Source organism: Mchenga conophoros, linkage group LG10, assembly GCF_057382185.1.
Source record: "Mchenga conophoros isolate Kocher_MC1m ecotype Shallow Benthic linkage group LG10, M_conophoros_male_GT1.1, whole genome shotgun sequence".
NCBI lineage: Eukaryota > Metazoa > Chordata > Actinopteri > Cichliformes > Cichlidae > Mchenga > Mchenga conophoros.
The window spans coordinates 26,983,458-27,004,035 of record NC_140535.1 but is presented as its reverse complement, the minus strand read 5'-3'; the positions used below and the strand labels follow the sequence as shown (position 1 = coordinate 27,004,035).

The 20,578-nt window shown below is 40.2% G+C and overlaps 1 protein-coding gene, 3 non-coding genes and 2 pseudogenes across 4 annotated transcripts; 1 reads left to right on the top strand and 5 right to left on the bottom strand.

Moving 5' to 3' along the window:
• Window positions 1-9: 9 nt before the first annotated feature.
• On the bottom strand, window positions 10-1,674 carry LOC146566076 (tripartite motif-containing protein 16-like; annotated as a pseudogene).
• Window positions 1,675-4,802: 3,128 nt separating this feature from the next.
• On the bottom strand, window positions 4,803-7,000 carry LOC146566075 (E3 ubiquitin/ISG15 ligase TRIM25-like). The gene has a single exon (XM_085287986.1). It carries the CDS (start codon window positions 6,983-6,985, stop codon window positions 5,312-5,314), a length of 1,674 nt encoding a protein of 557 aa, XP_085144112.1. The 5' UTR covers window positions 6,986-7,000; the 3' UTR covers window positions 4,803-5,311.
• Window positions 7,001-10,202: 3,202 nt separating this feature from the next.
• Window positions 10,203-20,170, top strand: LOC146566071 (tripartite motif-containing protein 16-like; annotated as a pseudogene).
• Window positions 14,038-14,120, bottom strand: trnal-uaa (transfer RNA leucine (anticodon UAA)). The gene has a single exon. It is a non-coding gene; the product is annotated as a tRNA-Leu (tRNA).
• Window positions 15,335-15,417, bottom strand: trnal-uaa (transfer RNA leucine (anticodon UAA)). Its single transcript has one exon. It is a non-coding gene; the product is annotated as a tRNA-Leu (tRNA).
• LOC146566072 (U2 spliceosomal RNA) lies at window positions 16,259-16,449 on the bottom strand. The gene has a single exon (XR_014894230.1). It is a non-coding gene; the product is annotated as a U2 spliceosomal RNA (small nuclear RNA).
• Window positions 20,171-20,578: the final 408 nt, after the last annotated feature.

Sequence of the window (20,578 nt, the reverse complement as noted above, 5' to 3'; positions counted from 1 at the left end):
CAAATTTTACTATTTTATGTTTATTCTCTTCTTGAGCTCACACACCTCAGCAGTGTGTCCAGCACTTTGTGGAAGCCACAGTCCAACATAGAGAGGCTGAGTGAACCTGGTCTGGACTCTGTGGAGACGATTCATGGTCTCAGTGATGCTGTAGAAAGAAAGAGTTCCTGCCCTGTGATCCAAATATACTCCTATTCTGGAGGACAGAGGGCCTGGGATGGGAGTGGAAATGTTGTTGTGTTTGAATTCATAACCGCTGCCTGAAACTGTTAATGACCAGGATTTGTCATTCAATCCAAATCCACATTCCTCTCTGGTCCCTCTACGGCCGAAATCCTTGTATGTAACAGCTACTCCAACAGTCTCGTTGCACTTCACCTCCCAGTAACAGTGTCCAGTCAGGACCTGCCACCATTCAAGGAATTTGTCTGGAGGACTTGGATATGACTGGTTTCTACTCATCAGTGTCACTTTTCTGTTGCTGTCACTCAGTCACAACAGTGTGTGTGCTGTATTTGGATCGAGAGTGATCTGACAAGAATGTTTCAAAAAGTCGTGTCTGGTTTTGGGTTCTCCTTGAGGCAGTAAAATATCTGCTTTGGTCGTTCCAACTGAGATTTTTGGCCACTCATCACTGAGAAGAGCCTTCACTTTATCTCTGGTCCATGACACAGATGCAGTCACATCCTCAAAGTACTGCAGAGTAACATTGTTGTAGGTGGGTACGTTTGTAGATGCACTCAGATGTGACAGTGAGGAGTAGTTTTTCAGAAAATGGAGGTGATCCTCTGTCAGTGAGAGCTGCTGCAGTTCAGCGTCTCTCCTCCTCAGATCTCTGATCTCCTGCTCTATTTTCTCCTGAAGCTCTTTGACTCTGTTCTGTTCACATTTTTGCTTGGATCTGATCTTCTGCTTCACCTCAGAGCTTTTTTTCTCAATGAGACTGATCAAATCTTTGAACATCTTCGCACTTTGCCTCAAAGCTTTATCAGTAGAAAGACTTATAGCCTCAACTTCCTCTTGAAGCACCTTCACATCTTTCTCTCTGTCCTGGATTCTCTGTTGGACATTTTGTCGATTTGTTTCAAGATCTTTCTGTTTCTCAGCTCTTTCCACTGCAGCTGACACTGTGACATGGTCTTTGTGTTCATCCATTAAACAAAGAAAACAGATACACTGCTGATCAGTGCGGCAGAAGATCTTCATCACCTCATCATGGCGAGGGCAGAAGTTCTCCTGAAGCTTTGAAGCATCATTGATGAGCTTGTGTTTCTTTAATGGAGCTATGTTGTAGTGAGGCCGAAGGTGCTGCTCACAATAAGAGGCCATACACACCAGGCAGGACTTGGAGGCTTTCCGCTTCCTTCCAGAACAGAAATCACAGGCCATGTCCCCAGGTCCAGCATAGGCATGACCAGATGAAGCAGATGTGAGTCCTGCTTTTAGATCTTCCACTAGCTCACCTAAAATTATGTTTTTCACCAGGACAGGCTGCGATTTGAAAGTCTGCCTGCACTGAGGACAGCTGTGGGTTTCCTTCTCATTCCAGCAAGTTTCGATACAGGTCATGCAGTAGCTGTGCCCACAGGGAATAGTGACTGGATCCTTTAGAAGTTGTAGACAGATGGAACACCTCAGTTTTTCTCGATACAGCTCAATTACTTGCTGCGCCATGTCTCCTCCGCTCAAACGACGTCTTACTTTCTGTTTCCAGAAAAAAGCCATTTTCATGCAGAGACACTGACCTGAGCAGATGGAAATTCTTTGCAAATTTTTTTGTTTTGCATCTTATCACATGACCGGCAGATCAGTAATGTCTGAAGTAAATAGTCTATAAACAGGGAGGAGCTTAAAACGGTGTGCTTCATTCCAGGAAAGGAAGTATTCAGATTGGTGTGAAACTGAAAGTGTTTCAGATGAAAACAGAATTGTAATTGTACGTTTACATTGGAAACTGTTACTCAAGAATTCACTAGGAATACAATTAGCAATACTAAATATTAGTAACATTCAACATTGATCCCTTTATGCCTTTATAGAGAAATATTAAATTGACTCAAATTTATAGGAAAAATGGACTTGTAGTTGTCAAAAAATAAACATTTTAGTACATTTAGTGTCCATTATATAATTTTAAATACTGGGAATGGAGCAGAATAGACTGGAGCCAATACAAGTTTAGAATAAGCTTAACAGTTGATGTGAGACATCACTAATGCTGAAGAGTTCTTTCAAGTCTGGCTTGAAACATACGGAATATACAGATTACAGGTCAAGCATTTAACATGTTAATAACAAATATAGGCCTAATTACTTATTAGAAAGCAACTTTCACATCTCTGTTTAGGTAAATGTATTATGGTTAAAAGATGCTTTGTTATCCCAATAACAATTAAAACTGTTTTTTAAAGTGCTGTTCTTTCTAGAAATCATAACTGGGTTTCAGTAGGGACGCATCCATCACAGGTGTAGAAAGCCACACATTCCTCATTATAAAACGCAAACAACTACAAATGAATTATACTAGTGTACGGACCCTTCATGTCATATTTCTCCACACCTTAAAATGAGAGAGGTTTCCTATGATGCACTGAGCATTTCTTCTTCTCTCTTTTGACTCCTTTTCTGTTTCTGCACCACTACTGTATTTAACACTTAGCAGTTATTAAACTCTCTTCGGTAGTTTGCCTTTTGTCTTGTCTCTCTCCTCTCTTTTCTTTCTCCTCACCCCCAGCTGGTCATGGTGGAGAGCTGCTCCTCCCAGAACTTGGTTCTCTTGGAAACTTCCTCCTGCTAAAAGGAGTTTTATCTCCCTGCTGTTGCCAAGTGCTTCCTCATAGTGACTGAACTAAATGTGAATAAAACTGAACTGAACTGAACTGAACTGACCTGACATGAAGTCATCATGGGTATAAATATCCTGTGAACCAGCCAAACAGCTAGACATCAGCCAGAGAAGGTAAATATAGAGGACAGTAACAAAATATCACCAATATTAACAGTATTGGAACTAAACAATGATAGAATTAAATAAATAGCTCATAATGGGATGAAAATCAAAACAGGAATCCAAGCTCAAAATACAACCTAAAAAGAACTCAACTTAGAAAATGTTTATTAAAAAAAAAAGAAAAGATAAAATCATACTGAGAATAAAGATTAACGCAGAATGGGGAAGGACAGAACATCGGCAGAACTGGGAAAAAATACTGCAAACTCTGTAAATATTACTCTAAAACACAAACAAAATAATTAAAAAAAAAATAATCCAGACTCCTGAAAACTCAAAACACAGGAATCAATATATATGGCTACAGCTGAATCAAAACTACTGACTCATCCCAGAAACTAAATAACAAAGAATAATAATAAACTAAACAAAACTGTGAGACACAAACCCAGGGGCAATGACAAGTTCAGGCCTGTCAATGAACAGTGGTGCTAGAGGGCAGTAGCATTGGAAAATATCTGCTGGTGTCAGAGTGAAGGGCACATTATTCCACACTTAAGTTTATCAACTTTTTGTTTTTAATTTTCTTTATTTAAAACACAAAAAAGGAAGAAAGAGGAAAAGAGAAAAAAAACAAATATTTTTGTTAATTATTTGAGCTAGAGCGTATGGATATTTCCTTTTTCTCAACTTGTCACATGACTGTGATAAGAGAGGGTGTGCCTAACGCCTGAGGTGAACAGTCTGTAAACAGAGAGGTAAATAGACGGGTGTGCTTAATTCCAGGAAAGGGAGCAGTCGGACTGGTGTGAAACTGAAAGTAACTTTTATAAGATATCTTTTTTTCATTTACAAATATAACAAATAAAAAAACATAACATTGGGGTTTGCCACGCGAGACATGCTGCTGTGCAGTCCTCCAAGATCTTTACACTTTTATTTATATAACGCCAAATAACAACGGTTGCCTCATGGCACTTTATATTTTAAGGCAAGACCCTGCTGTAAGATGGAGAAAACAGAGAAACCCTCAACAATCAGAAGACCCCCTATGAGCAAGTGGTTTGGCAACAGTGGGAAGGAAAAACATCTTTTTTTAATAGGACACACTTGTGTACACACAAAGCCTGAAGAAATCCATCTTTTTTTTTTCCACGTGGATGGAGAGCTTTAAGGTTTAATTCATCTGGCCATCACTCCACGACAAGATCTGCTTTGCAGGTGCTGCAGTTTCACACTCTTGGGTAGCTCTTTACCTGCCTGCAGGGAGTTACTGATAACAGATACAACAACATGAAAGTATGACTCAGTCCTGCCTTTCATCAACGGTTCAGAGTGCCGATGATGTAATGGTGTGGTGAATATATTCTTGGCATGCTTTGGGCCCTGTAATACCAACTGAGCATTATGGAAAAAATCAGCCTACCTAAGCAGGCAACTCTCCATATTGTCAATAGGGAGCAGAATTCTTAACAAATATATCAGTTTTCCATCTGATATATCATACAGACATATGGCTAATATAGAGTAATGGATCTAAATGATCATCAGTTCCAGAAATCTGTTAAATCCCTTTTGGAAAATCTTTTATGAAATGAAGTAACCTTGAAAAATCCCAAAATATACGTGTAAAATCCTTAATCAATTCCAAAGCCCCTACATCAAAATTTACATGAATTACTAATTAATAACGGACAACTCGTCTGTTATATTTAAATTTCTTTCCAATTCAACTTTAACATCCACATCCTCCTACTTAAATTAGTGTTGTAGAGCTATGTATGTTTTTAATATTACACTTTTTTAATTTCATCATTATTTGACATTTTTAAATGCTCTATTTTAAATGTCTCTTTACAAAGTTTACATTCATCATGTTAGTGATATTTTATTTCTTGAAACAGGAAACTTTAGTGTACATTGCTCACTTTATTTCACAAACAGCAGTAAATAAAAAAAAAGTTCATGAAAACATAACTGAAATTAAACATTTTACAATCCACCAACTTAAGTATAGAAATAAAAAGTACATTAAAACTGCAAACACCATATTAACCCTGATTCCAACTTATCTGATACATAATTATTTTTTTCTGTAATTTTAAATACACTGAAGTTATTTTCATAGGAATTTATATTTATGGGAGTTTTTTCTGCAAATGTTACAACAAAACTGGTTAAATATAAACTATATAGGAAATGAATATTGTTTTGCCAAATAAACAGTTTTACCCAAATAGCTATTGAAAACAACACAATCAAAGAAATTAAAGAACACACTTATATCCATAAGGATTCATCTCTAACAGGTGCAGGATAGATAAACACATCTCAACAAGTAGCACACGGCATCAAATTTCACTATTTTATGTTTATTCTCTTCTTGAGCTCACACACATCAGCAGTGTCTCCAGCACTTTGTGGAAGCCACAGTCCAACATAGAGAGGCTGAGTGAACCTGGTCTGGACTCTGTGGAGACGATTCATGGTCTCAGTGATGCTGTAGAAAGAAAGAGTTCCTGCCCTGTGATCCAAATATACTCCTATTCTGGAGAACAGGGGGCCTGGGATGGGAGTGGAAATGTTGTTGTGTTTGAATTCATAACCGCTGCCTGAAACTGTTAATGACCAGGATTTGTCATTCAATCCAAATCCACATTCCTCTCTGGTCCCTCTACGGCCGATATGCTTGTATGCAACAGCTACTCCAACAGTCCCGTTGCACTTCACCTCCCAGTAACAGCGTCCAGTCAGACCCTCTCTGCTCAGGACCTGCCACCATTCAAGGAATTTGTCTGGATGACTTGGATATGACTGGTTTCTACTCATCAGTGTTACTTTTCTGTTGCTGTCACTTAGTGACAACAGTGTGTGTGCTGTATTTGGATCGAGAGTGATCTGACAAGAATGTTTCAAAAAGTCGTCTCTGGTTTTGGGTTCTCCTTGAGGCAGTAAAATATCTGCTTTGGTCGTTCCAACTGAGATTTTTGGCCATTCATCACTGAGAAGAGCCTTCACTTTATCTCTGGTCCGTGACACAGATGCAGTCACATCCTCAAAGTACTGCAGAGTAACATTGTTGTAGGTGGGTACGTTTGTAGATGCACTCAGATGTGACAGTGAGGAGTAGTTTTTCAGAAAATGGAGGTGATCCTCTGTCAGTGAGAGCTGCTGCAGTTCAGCGTCTCTCCTCCTCAGATCTCTGATCTCCTGCTCTATTTTCTCCTGAAGCTCTTTGACTCTGTCCTGTTCGGCTTTTTGTTTGGATCTGATCTTCTGCTTCCCTACAGAGCTTTTTTTCTCAATGAGACTGATCAAATCTTTGAAAGCCTTATCACATTCTCTGAAAGCTTTATCAGCAGAAAGATTGATAGCCTCCACTCTTCGATGAAGCATCTTCACATCTTTCTCTCTTTCCTGAATTCTTTGAAGAAATTTTTGTCGATTTCTTCCAAGCCCTTTCTGCCTCTCAGCTCTTTCTGCTGCAGCTGACACTGTGACATGGTCTTTGTGTTCATCCATTAAACAGAGATAACAGACACACTGCTGATCAGTGCGGCAGAAGATCTTCATCACCTCATCGTGGCGAGGGCAGATGTTCTCCTGAAGCTTTGAAGTGGCTTTGATGAGCTTGTGTCTCTTTATTGGAGCTACGTTGTAGTGAGGCTGCAGGTGCTGCTCACAATAAGAGGCCATACACATCAGGCAGGACTTGGAGGCTTTCCGCTTCCTCCCAGAACAGGCCACATCTCCAGGTCCAGGATAGGCATGATCAGGTGAAGCTGTCAGATGTTCTACTTTCTTTAGGTCCTCCACTAACTCAGCTAACATGGTGTTCTTCACCAGAACAGGCCGCGGTGTGAAAATCTCTCTGCACTGAGGGCAGCTGTGTGTTTCCTTCTCATCCCAGTAGTTTTTGATACAGTCCATGCAGTAGCTGTGCCCACAGGGAATAGTGACTGGATGCTTTAAAAGTTGCAGACAGATGGAACAGCTCAATTTTTCTTGATCCAGCTGAATCGTTCGCTGTGCCATGTCTCCTCAATGTAAGTAACGTCTCCCCAGATAAAAGCTGCTCTTGTCTCTTTTATATAGAGACACTGAGTGTGGAAATTTCCTGTTTTTCCACTTATCACATGACTGTGATAACAGAGGGTGTGCCTAACGTCTGAGGTAAACAGTCTGTAAACAGAGAGGGGCTTAGAAAGGTGTGCTTCATTCCAGGAGAGGCAGTCATCAGATTGGTGTGAAACTGAAACTTTTCATGTTTTTGATTAAGATGTATTTGTAGGTGCTTCAAGTCTTTGTGCAATACTTGCAGGCTGGTTGGTAGGTTGAAGCCCATTGGTTTTCCTTACTTATTTGCAATGTATATTATGGGGTTATTTCATGTTTTATTGTTCTATTACTGAAAATGATGAATTCAATTAGTATTGTCTGTATTTTCTAACTGTTAATGTGAGTTTTGTATTCTGATTTAAACAAGAAAACAAGCCTCTATTTAGAGGATAATTTTCACTCTAAGGTTTTAATTGTTTTTTTTTTAAGAATGCAATTTGTTCAGAATAATAATAAAGAATAATAAATGACCTTTAAATATATTTCTACTTTGTCTTGAGCTCATTTTGCCACACACACCACATATGAATAATGGCAGTCACTTAGTTTTTACAGTAGTTTTTAATACAGCTCATGCAGTAGATGTGCCCACAGGGAATAGTGGCTGGCTCCTTTACAAGTTGCAGACAGATGAAACAGCTCAGTTTTTCTTGATGCAGCCTAATTACTTGCTGCGCCTTTTCTCCTCATTCAAATGGTCTCTCTTTTCGTTTTTAGATAAAAGCTGTTTTCGTCTCTTAATGCTGAGACACTGAACTAAAGCATATGGAAATTTTCTGTTTTGTATCTTATCACGTGACTCTGTCAAAGAAGAGGGTACGCGTAAACAGTGCAGAGAGGAGCTTCCATCCAGGTACTCAGATTGGTGTGAAACTGAAAGTGTTTCGGATGAAAACCGAATTATAATTGGATGTTTACACTGGAAACTGTTACTCACTGTTTATCTACCCGCTGTTGCCAAGTGCTTGTTCATACTGAGTGAAGCAAATACAAATAAAACTGAATTTAACTGAACTGACCTGAAGTCATCATGGGCATGAATTTGGACCTTAAAGACTTCAGTAACTTTTCAACTTCAAACTTTTCATTTATTAGTTAAATCCTGGCAACACATGTCACATTTTTTTAAAATTTTCAATCTGTGTTCAGATCACACCACAAAACTGAAACTGCTCTCATCAAAAACACAAACTACCTCCTCACTGCTGCAGACTCTGGCCATATAAGTACCCTCACTCTCCTGGGCTTATTACATTGTACTTAACTTATTTATAGGGCGATCGTCACTCAAGAGTTGGCAGTTCGTCTTGTAATCGGAGGGTTGCTGGTCCGAGCCCCGGCTCGGACAATCTCGATCGTTGTGTTCTTGGGCAAGACACTTCACGTACCGCCTACTGGTGATGGCCAGAGGGGCCGATGGCGCGATATGGCAGCCTCGCTTCTGTCCGTCTGCCCCAGGGCAGCTCTGACTACAACTGTAGCTTGCCTCCACCAGTGTGTGAATGTGAGACTGAATGAAGAGTGGAATTGTAAAGCGCTTTGATGATCTTGAAAAGCGCTATATAAATGCAATCCATTATTATTATTAATGCTTAGCGTTCATCCTCCAGCTTCACTGTGTTTCTATTATTTTAACCATAGCCGTGTGGCTAGCTCTATAAATACTACTCTAAAACACAAACAAAATAATTAAAAAATAAACCAGACGCCATTTAACTCAAAACACAGGAATCAAAATATAGCTACAACTGAAAGAATGAAGACTACCAACTCACCCCAGAATCTAAATAACAAAGAATAAGGAACACTGGGACAAAAACCCAGGGGCCATGACAAGTTCAGGCTGGTCAGAAAGAACAGTGGTGCTGCAGGGCAGTAGCACTGATGTCAGAGGGAATGGCACATTATGTCACATTTATTACGTTTATTTTCTTTTTGTTTTGTTTTTTTGACACACAAAACATAAAAAAGGAAGAAAGAGGAAAAGAAAGAAGCAAAATCTTCTTTTTATTATTACACTGTACTCTGTCCAGTTAGCAGTGTTCTTATATGCTGTATGTTTACAACACAACTATTAGTGTCAGGACCAAAGCTCTGAGTAGTAAACACTACTGATACAGTGTTTAGTGTATTTTGAGCTACAAAAGACTGAAAATGAGCTTTAGAGGAGATCCTTCTCTAAAGCTCGATTCTCACGTGAACACTGTGGTAAAATCCTGCTTCCAACTGAGGCAGCTGTCAAAGATCAAGCTTCTTTTGGTCAAACGCAACCTTGAAAGAGACATACATGCTTTTATATGCTCTCATCTCAACTACTGCAGTGCACTTTTCATCCAACTCACCCAGGCCTCCATTGCTCACCTTCAGCTGATGCAAAACGCCACCGGTGGATTTTTATCTTGTGCAAGCAAGAGCTCCTTCACTCACCGTTTTAAAACACACTTTTACTCCCTGTCCTTCAACCCAGTGTCAGATGTCTGTGATCTTATGTTACTTTTATGTACTTGTTTATTGTTTAACTTCAACTCCTCTTTTCTGTTTCCGTATCTTTTACCTTCTGGTGTGTGTTGTTTGTCTTTTGTATTTGATATCATTTTACTGCACTTTGGTTTGCCCTGTTGTTGTTTTTAAGTGCTTTATAAATAAAGTAGTACGGTAACTGTATTTGTTTAAATTACATACTTACAAGTCACCATTTTAGAAAATGCAAGATCAAATCAAAAATGAGTTACAAAAATACTTATATATTTGCCTCCAGTTAGCTGTATTATAATATAAAATACTTAAAAACATAACTATTGGAAAAGGAGTGAGCATCTTTACTCTCCAGGCAGAACAAAGCAAGTAACATGTTGAATATTTTCATGTTTTGAGACAGGCGAGATCACATGAAACAACTACTTCACCTTAACTCAAAAAATATATACCTAAGATCGTCTACAATCATTCACCGCACAACCCTTCCCTTCTTGCCCTGCTATCAGAATCAAAGTCCATTCAGTGTAAATATCTTTGTACCCTCCCCTTTCACAGACCTCCCTCAAAAGGACTTTGGGTTCGAATTTCAGTTCATATTTGCATTCTTATAACAGAAAGGAAAGCTTTCAGACATTTACAGTCATCGTGAGGAGACATGACGCAGCAAGTGAATCAGCTGGATCAAGAAAAATTGAGCTGTCCAATCTGTCTGGATCTCCTTAAGGATCCCGTCACTAATCCCTGTGGGCACAGCTGCTGCATGAGCTGTATCAAAAAATATTGGGATGAGAAGGAAACATACAGCTGCCCCCAGTGCAAGAAGACTTTTACACCGAGGCCTGTCCTGGTGAAAAACCATGTTAGCTGAGTTAGTGGACGACCTAAAGAAAGCAGGACTTCCAGCTACTTCACCTGATCATGCCTATGCTGGACCTGAAGACGTGGCCTGTGATTTCTGTTCTGGGAAGAAGCTGAAAGCCTCCAAGTCCTGCCTGGTGTGTATGGCCTCTTACTGTGAGCAGCACCTCCAGCCTCACTACAACATAGCTCCACTAAAGAAACACAAGCTGGTCAAAGCCGCACTGATTAGCAGTGTATCTGTTATCTCTGCTTAATGGATGAACGCAAAGACCATGTCACAGTGTCAGCTGCAGCAGAAAGAGCTGAGAGGCAGAAAGATCGATCAGGGAATCGACAGAACATCCAGCAGAGAATCCAGGACAGAGAGAAAGATATGAAGGTGCTTCAGGAGGAGGTGGAGGCCATTAATCTTTCTGCTGATAAAACAGGGAAGGAGAGTGAGGAGTTGTTCAAAGACCTGATCAATCTAATTGAGAAAAAAAGCTCTGAGGTGAAGCAGAAGATCAGATCCAAGCAGGAAACTGAACAGAACAGAGTCAAAGAGCTTCAGGAGAAGCTAGAGCAGGAGATCAGAGATCTGAGGAGGAGAGACACTGAACTGCAGCAGCTCTCACTGACTGAGGATCACCTCCATTTTCTGAAAAACTACTCCTCACTGTCACATCAGAGTGCATCTACAAACGTACCCACTATCAGTGTTCAACCTCAACAGTACTTTAAGGATATGATGATGGAAGTGTCACACCTCAGAAATGAACTACAGGCTGCTTTGAGTGAAGAGCCGGCAAACACCTGTCAGAAAATGACTCAAGTGGATCTAAAAGAGCCCGTGACTAGACACGAGTTTTTGAAATACGCCCGTAAAATCACACTGGATCCAAAGACTGCAAATCCATATTTATCTCTGAGTATGAGCAACAGGAAGGCAACGCTGACGCAAGTCGAACACTTGGTTTCCATTCATCCGAAAAGGTTCTTTTTTTTTTTTTTTTTTTTTTTTTTTTTTTTTTGCCTGTCCCATTTGGTTCTTTAGCCATCAGAAATGTTGTCTGAAGACCAACAAGGATACCCAATGGATTTACTTTGCCAAATGGATCATCGTGGCATTGCCGTATTGGTCCATTTGGTTGATCTTTGTTTTTATTATTTATTATATTTTATTTTCAGATGTTACAGATGGGACAGACATGAGTGAGGGATAGGAAAGGGAGCGAGAAAGAGGAAGGAAAAGAAAAACAGAAGGGGAGAGGGACAGTGAGAAAGGGGGGGAGAAAAAAAATAAAAATCTCCTGGATCACCTGTTGAGAGAAGAATAGAAAACAAGCAAAAAAAAAACAAAGCAACGTACTAAACACAACACCATCGCATTAATCTAGCTAAGTGTAAACAGCAGTAAATACTAAATATTCAATGTTGTTGTGCAGCACGCAGGACAGATGTGCTTCGAAGTAGCAGCCAAGAAAGGTGTAATTTGGGTCTACGAGCAGTGAACACCCGTGTGCATACCTGTGTGGATCAGCGCGCTTGTATTCCAAAGGTTTCTCCATGTAACGATCTGCTAGGGAGTGTGGGGGGGCCACAGCCCCGTCCTCCGGGGTGTGAAGCGGGTATGGAGGAGATCAAAACTCCAGACATCCAGAGGCCCCCAGAACACAAGAGACCAAGGAAGACCAACAGAGGGGCAGCCGCGCCACTGTTCCAGTAAGAGCTGAGGAGAGTCCCAGATGAGGGTTCACTCAGCAGCCGCGGAGCAGAAGCCAGGGAGAGTTGCAGTGACGCGCCCGTGAGCTCCGCCGGCCCCCAGCTGTGCCTGAGTGACCGAGCCCCAGGCCGAGAGGCTGGGGGCACCCCACCTCCGAAGGGGCCCAAGTGAGCCCCAGGCTCCAGGCCCCCGATAAGCGGCCGCCAAGGAGTGAGCCCACCTGGACGCCCACCCCCAGACACAAAGAACCACCAACGCACCGACACCTGAGGGAGTCCGCCACTGCATCCGAAAAGGTTCTTACCATGGTGGCAGGTGATGAGTTCTGATGGTCTGACTGGATGTTGTTACTGGGAAGTAAAGTGGAGTGGTAAAGTTTTAATTGCAGTTACATACAATGACATTTGTAGAACAGGAAACAGGATTAAATGTGGATTTGGAAATAATGAGAAATCGTGGGCACTGGAATGTGAGGACGGTAGTTATGTTTTCAGACACAACAGCATTTCCACTTTAATCTCAGGCCCTCAATCCTCCAGAGTGGGAGTGTATTTGGATCACAGGGCAGGTATTCTGTCTTTCTACAGCATAGGTGTCAAACTCTGGCCCGCGGGCCAAATTTGGCCCGCAGCCTAATTACATTTGGCCCGCGAAGCCATACCAAATTACTATTAGAGCTGGCCTACTGGTATTATACAGCTAATATATATATTGTTTAGTATTAAGCTTTGCTTGTTCCATATTCAGTTTTTCAGCAAAACTTGTTTGAGTCCATAAGAAAAGATTCATTCTTATATCTGAGAATCTGAAGATTTTGTTTTTCAATAAATATTAACATTAGCCCGCGACTTTGTTCCAGTTTTGAATTTTGGCCCACTGTGTATTTGAGTTTGACACCCCTGGTATATATTGTATTATCTTACTTATTTTGTATTTGTTTGTATTTTATTTGTATTTTTGTATTTTCCTGCTGCTATCTGTACCTGAGCTGAGGTAACGCAAAAATTTCCCCGCTGTGGGATCAATAGTCTTATCTTATCTTATCTTATTTTAGAGAAGAGAAATACATTTGTTTTGGCCGATTTCTCAACTTGACCTCCAGCTTTAGGCAACTAAAAAAAATGGCACAGTGTCCCACATTGTAAGGAAATATGGGCAAAGCTGCTGGGGGAAAGGGTTTGCTTCAAAACAATCCAACAACTACTGTACATGCTGGGATAAAGAAACATTTAACATAATAGGTCTGTAGTCTGTTATACTGCTGTGAGAAAATACATGCAATGTGTCACAAAATACAGTGTCATCACTTTTTGGCAAGATAAATAAAATTCTTGAAAAGTGCAATTACATATGGCTGCTTTGCCAAAAATAGAAATAGTGAGTGGTTAAGGTTCTCGGTATTTAACTTCTTGAAGTTGAACAAATGTCAGTAGACTTCCTGTTTACACGTTGTGTCAGGACAAGCGAGCCACACTGTATCTACTTTAAGAAGCTCATGTGCAGCAGATGCAGCATTACCTTTAAATGTCACTCAGCTCTGCCCAGATAAGTGACTTCCCATTGTTCCCAGAGTGAAAAGGAATGGCATTAACACAAGAAAGAAAACAGCGGTTTAATACAAGACATTTTTTAAAAAAAAATGAAAAAAAGAAAAGAAAAAGAAATTATGATTTCACAGAAACATCCCTGGTTAATATTAGTTTTACACTGAAAAGTGTTCAACTGCCTTTCAGAGAGGTGACACCTCCCAATTTCAAGGTAGTTATTTTATTCACTTTTTCCATTAACCATTTAACAATTTTCCCTTTGGGTTCAGCATCACAGCTTTTTTTTGTGGGAAAGATATTGCTCACATCAAATACCTAAAAACCATATCTGTTGCTCTCATAGATTCCATCCAGTTTACCACACACGAGGCTCCAAATTGTACCAGGAGTGGGGTTTGAACCCACGAGAGCATCCGCTCATTGAAACTTAAGTCCAACGCCTTAACCACTCAGCCATCCTGGTGCGTATATTTACACTTTGCCAAATCATGTGCATACATAGTAGCCCTTACTGGTAATCTCTTATGCATTAAGAGCTAATTAAAATCCTTACATCTATTATTCAGTTCTTTATCCTGCACCCTTTCCCACATTTCCGCCTCCCTGATCAAAACCCCAGTCTTATACTTTTGCACCAAGGTTCTATACAGAAGTCTATGATTTATAATTATTATTACATCTTTACATTCCTTATTTTTCTTTCTCCATCTGTCCATTTGACGGTAATAAGTTGGTCTATCCTCAGCTTTGGGGACCTTATTATCCCATTCAATCAAAAACCGCAGAGGTAAAGACAACCAGAAACAGATTAAAGCTTGGCACTTGTGTATATATATGCTTCCTTTAGCAATTTGCATACATTACTGCAAAAAATCATGTCCAACTTCAGAGGGATGCATGGCACATTCCTTCCCCCCTACCTTATCTCTTGGTACATCATCCCCCTTTTCACATATTCATAATCCCTCCCCACATAAACTTAAACATTTTTCATATAAACCTCAACACACATGGAATTGGGAAGATGTAAGCAAGGTGGAGAAGGCCTGGTAGGATATCAGCTTTGATAACTAGCACCTTTCCCAAAATGGTAAGCTTCCTCTTGTTCCATAGCCCCAATTTTATACGCATCTTCTTCAAAATCTTTCCCCAATTAAAGATAGCATCCCCCTCTGTATTCCCAAAGGAAATACCCAAGACCTCCATTGGCCCTCCACATAATTGATATTCACAAATTGCCTCTCTCCTGCCCGCCCATCTTCCCAGGTATTTATACATTGACTTATACTTGTTTATTTGAGGCCCCGCAGCCTTCAAAAACTCCTGTATAACTCTTATTGATTCTGTTACACTTTTATCATCAGCCAGGTACAGCATTGTGTCGTCCGCATACTGTTACATTTTTAATGTTTCTCCTCCCGGTAACTGTATTCCTGTTATGTCTGGGCTTTCCCTAATTGCACAAGCCAACGGTTCTACATATAACATGTACAGTAAGACTGAGAGGGGGCAACCTTGGCACAGACCTCTCATTTGTCTTTCTTGTCTTACATCCCAGCTTTTTTGGGGGTGACTGGGTGGGGGGATATTGCTCACAGCAAATTCCTAAAAACTCCTATTGATCATTGTTGCTCCCATAGATACATTTCAGTTTACCAGTCATGAGGCTCCAAATTATACCAGGAGTGGGGTTTGAACCCACGAGAGCATCCGCTCATTGGAACTTAAGTCCAACGCCTTAACCACTCGGCCATCCTGGCGCATATATATTGTGTATGCGTGTTCCTTTAGGAAACAGGAAGATTGGTAGGAGAAAGAAACGTATTATTCTTGTTTGTTAGGATCATAGCCATAAATGGAGGACTCTTATAAAGTCCATGGATTTTCATTCACACATATTACATGAGTTATCTACTCTTTACACACTAAGGATCCACACTACCAGGGCTACGGCACACAGCTGTTTTATAAATCATCAAAACCAATACTATCCTAAGATTTATTATATACAAAAATGATCTGTTCCAAAATGTTTTCATGTAATCCTGAAAACAGAAAAACAATCTTCTGCACTATTAACCATCCACAAATGGAAACAACAGACAATACAGGTGATTTTAGCTAAAGAAGCCAAGAAAAAATTGTGGGTTTTTTTTTTCAAACGATGTAATTTACAGCCACAGAGGACAGGAAGCTGCAGTATGTAGAGAAAGAGAAGAGTTAAACCTATAATCAACATGAGTCCTTGTAGATGGCAGCCTCCGGTTTTTAAAGACTTCTATCGGTCTCTAGTGGACAACAGAGGTAACTGCAGGATTCGAGCCAGAATAATGTAACTGCAGTTCAAAACTACATGTTTTTTTGATTTCCCATAGAAAGTGTGTGTCCACGTGTCAGTCCAAGTGGCAGGATTTAGTAATTCTCGTAATAGTTAAATGTAACTCATTCACAAATATTAAGTCGCAACATTTCAGCCTGACTAACCTTCGAAGATTACACGAAGGCAATGTCCACATATCCACACGCACGCATATATCTAACGTATAACAAATTTCTTTACAGAAACTGTTGAATCAAATTACACTTCTTTTTCACAGCTTCAGGGAGTGCACCGTTCCTGGAAATACTGCAATACCAGGTCGATGCGTGGAGTGGACGGAGCAAGCCCCTATTCCATCTCCCTGTTCCAAAAATCAATTTAATATATGGTCCCCGGGTAGGGGACGTATCAGATATTAAACTGATAAGAACAGATACTACACTTGATCTTAGCCAAAAGGCCGAGAAGCGATACCCACATATGGCACGACAGAAACGACTCATTCTGCTTACTGCAACTCTAACTCATGGTTACAATGAAGAACACAGTCGCCTTCTAACAAATGGTAGAGGACAGGTCGATGTTTTACTGACGTTTTACCTCCGAAAATCACAATATAACTATGGTCGGCATGTTTCAGTTTATAAACGGCGCCACATATATAACGACACTTTAGTTTCTGAAACGCCGGTCAGCGCGTGCCGGTTAATGAGATTCAAAATCACGTGGTCGTCTGCAGTCCAATCAGCGGTCGTTAAGACGGAGCGTCTTAAATTCATTTTTATAACTTTCTTGGCGTTATAATTGTTTTCATAATATGATAATTACAAGATGAAAGAATTATAATACCAGTATCGTGCGTTGAAATGAAACGACGAAAATCAAATAAACACGTCTATGATTGTTTAAGGTTTCACAAAGACACACTTCCGCCCTCAGGTGTACAGACAGAAAACTGCACAAAGTCTACTCTAGACCACAGTAATCTACTGTAGAGTACTGACACTGGATTTGCAGCAGTTTCTAACCATGGAAGTGGACATACAAAACTAGCTTAAATAAGTTACAATTATTTATGCATTTTTGTAACTTTGGTGTGAAATGAGAAAGTCTGAGAAAACTTGCAGCTGGAGGGAGGTTGAATGTATCTGTTTATCTTTTCTGCATTTGTATTACTTTAACGAACTAACCCCAGTGCTATTTCTTTTTTTAAAAAAACAAACAAAAAAACATAACAAACAAACAAAAGAAAAGCGAATAATTTTTTTTACACTTTAGCTTGTTTAGCAGTTAGCAAAACACCCTTAGGTTAGAAAACACACAAAAAATAAACAAACAAAAACAATTAGGATTAACAAAACAGTACGACATCGACAATTGAAACTAGGGTTAAATGTCAGAATGAAATAAAAGGCACTGTTCATAAAGAGTTGGTTTGACCACACCTACCTTTAAAAGGTTCTCTTAGGGGGCAGTGTTTACTTTATACGAAGTAATAGAATACAAGCCACCCTAAGCCGTAGACCGCAAGACGTCTTAAGATTGTGGTGTGATGGTGTGACATTTAATAAAAACATTAAATAGAACTATTGCCAGCTATTTTTTAAACACTTCAAAAACAAAGCCAGTTTAACCACCTTAAACTAACAAAAGCTACACTTACACCAAAAGAATCAGACATGTAAACTGCTCTTGAAGCATTTACAATTCTTAAGATTGCAGTCCCATTTAGAAGAAAACTGGGTGATGTAGAGACAAGGCACCATCTTGGTTAAAATATATATTTAAGTCAGCTCAAGAGGACAAAGGCAAGGAAGGCAGCAGGTTCGAATGGAATCTGCTCCAGATTGCTCAGGGACTGTGCAGACCAGCTGTGTCAGGTGGTCCTGTACATCTTCAACCTGAGCCTGAGTCTGGAGAGGGGTCCTGAACCGTGGAAGACTTCCTGCATGGTTCCGATGCCAAAAATCGCACACCCCAAGGAGCCAAACAACCTCAAGCCTGTGGCCTCGACTTCTCATCTGATGAAGACCATGGAAAGGCTCGTTCTGCACCACTTTTGCCCACTGGTGAGCTCAGCGATCGACCCCCTGCAGTTCACCTACCGATCTGGAATCGGGGTGGATGACGCTGTCATCTACCTTTTACACCGATCCCTCTCTCACCTAGAACAGTCTGGGAGCACTGTGAGGAAAATGTTTTTTGACTTCTCCAGGAGACTAAGGTCCTTTGGAGTCTGCAGGACTCTCTTAAGGACATTCTATGATACCGTGGTAGCATCTGCCCTTTTCTATGCAATGGCCTGCTGGGGGAGCAGATGCACGGACAGGGACAGGAGCAGGTTTGACAAACTGGTGCGGAGCTCTAGCTCTGTGCTGGGATGTCCTCTGGAGTCTGTGGAGGCAGTGGGCAAGAGGAGGATATTAGTAACGCTGACATCCATCATGAACAACCCACATCACCCTCTGCATGAGTCTGTTTGCTGAGCAGCTCTTTTAGTCAGAGAGTGAAACAGCCTCACTGCAGGAAGGAGCGCTCTCGCAGATCATTCATCCCAACAGCAGTTAGACTCTATAACTCCTCAATCACAAAATCATAAGTCACTGGACATTGTGGACATACACTGTCACACTTCATGCATAATGCATCTTTTTATATGTATGGACGTGTGCAGGTATATGTGTATGTATACATATGTATATTTAGTGTGTACATTCAATTCAATTCAATTTTCAATTCAATTTTATTTATAAAGCGCCATATCACAACAAAAGTCGCCTCAAGGCGCTTCATAGATACAGAGAAAAACCCAACAATCATATGACCCCCTATGAGCAAGCACTTTGGCGACAGTGGGAAGGAAAAACTCCCTTTTAACAGGAAGAAACCTCCGGCAGAACCAGGGTCAGGGAGGGGCGGCCATCTGCTGCGACCAGTTGGGGTGAGAGAAGGAAGACAGGATAAAAGACATGCTGTGGAAGAGAGACAGAGATTAATAACAGATATGATTCAATGCAGAGAGGTCTATTAACACATAGTGAGTGAGAAAGGTGACTGGAAAGGAAAAACTCAGTGCATCATGGGAATCCCTCGGCAGCCTACATCTATTGCAGCATAACTAAGGGAGGATTCAGGGTCACCTGGTCCAGCCCTAACTATATGCTTTAGCAAAAAGGAAAGTTTTAAGCCTAATCTTAAAAGTAGAGATAGTGTCTGTCTCCCGAATCCAAACTGGAAGCTGGTTCCACAGAAGAGGGGCCTGAAAACTGAAGGCTCTGCCTCCCATTCTACTTTTAAATACTCTAGGAACAACAAGTAGGCCTGCAGAGCGAGAGCGAAGTGCTCTAATAGGGTGATATGGTACTACAAGGTCATTAAGATAAGATGGGGCCTGATTATTTAAGACCTTGTATGTGAGGAGCAAGATTTTGAATTCAATTCTGGATTTAACAGGAAGCCAATGAAGGGAAGCCAAAACAGGAGAAATCTGCTCTCTCTTTCTAGTCCCTGTCAGGACTCTTGCTGCAGCATTTTGGATTAGCTGAAGGCTTTTCAGTGAGTTTTTTGGACATCCTGATAATAAAGAATTACAGTACACATGTGTGTGTAGTGTGCATGTACATGTCTATACTTATAGATATCTATTACTTACAAATTAATAGTAGCGGTAAAATAGTTAAATTTATGTCTTGCATGTTTCTACAACCATATCCATAATCACATACTGTGTATGCTACCACTGTATATATCACAGGTGTCAAACTCTGGCCCGCGGGCCAAATTTGGCCCGCAGCCTAATTACATTTGGCCCGCGAAGCCATACCAAATTACTATTAGAGCTGGCCTACTGGTATTATACAGCTAATATATATATTGTTTAGTATTAAGCTTTGCTTGTTCCATATTCAGTTTTTCAGCAAAACTTGTTTGAGTCCATAAGAAAAGATTCATTCTTATATCTGAGAATCTGAAGATTTTGTTTTTCAATAAATATTAACGTTAGCCCGCGACTTTGTTCCAGTTTTGAATATTGGCCCACTGTGTATTTGAGTTTGACACCCCTGTTCTACAGCATCACTGAGACCATGAATCTCCTCCACAGAGTCCAGGCCAGGTTCACTCAGCCTCTCTATCCTGGTTTTTGGTTGTCAGCATTTGTTGGAGACACTGTTGAGTTGTGTAAGTTAAAGTAGACCGGAGTGATGACTGATCTGTGGTGAACAGTAAAATAATATATGCTGAGATGTGGCTGCACTGCTGAGGTCAAACTCTGTGGGTGAGAATTTAAAAAAATTGAAAAATACTGCATTTATAAAAGCAGGTATACTTATTACATATGCAGATTTTATAAGAATAAAACTTGCATTAGAAAGTGTTTTGATTTATTCATTTAAATAAACCTATTAATTTCTCTGAACACAATCATCTCCGAAAGGAATGTATTATAATGTAAGAAAATGTCATTATAATTTATATATTAATTAATTCAATGTCTATATTTGTTGCTGGGTATTTCATATGCTGTGTATTCTTCTTGTATATATTATAAAGCTGTTTTAATGATATTACAAAATCACAGCAGTATTAAATGTAAATTTAAG

Coding starts and splice junctions, on each gene's coding strand:
- LOC146566075 (XM_085287986.1), bottom strand. CDS start 6,985: ATGGCACAGCGAACGATTCAGCTGGATCAAGAAAAATTGAGCTGTTCC.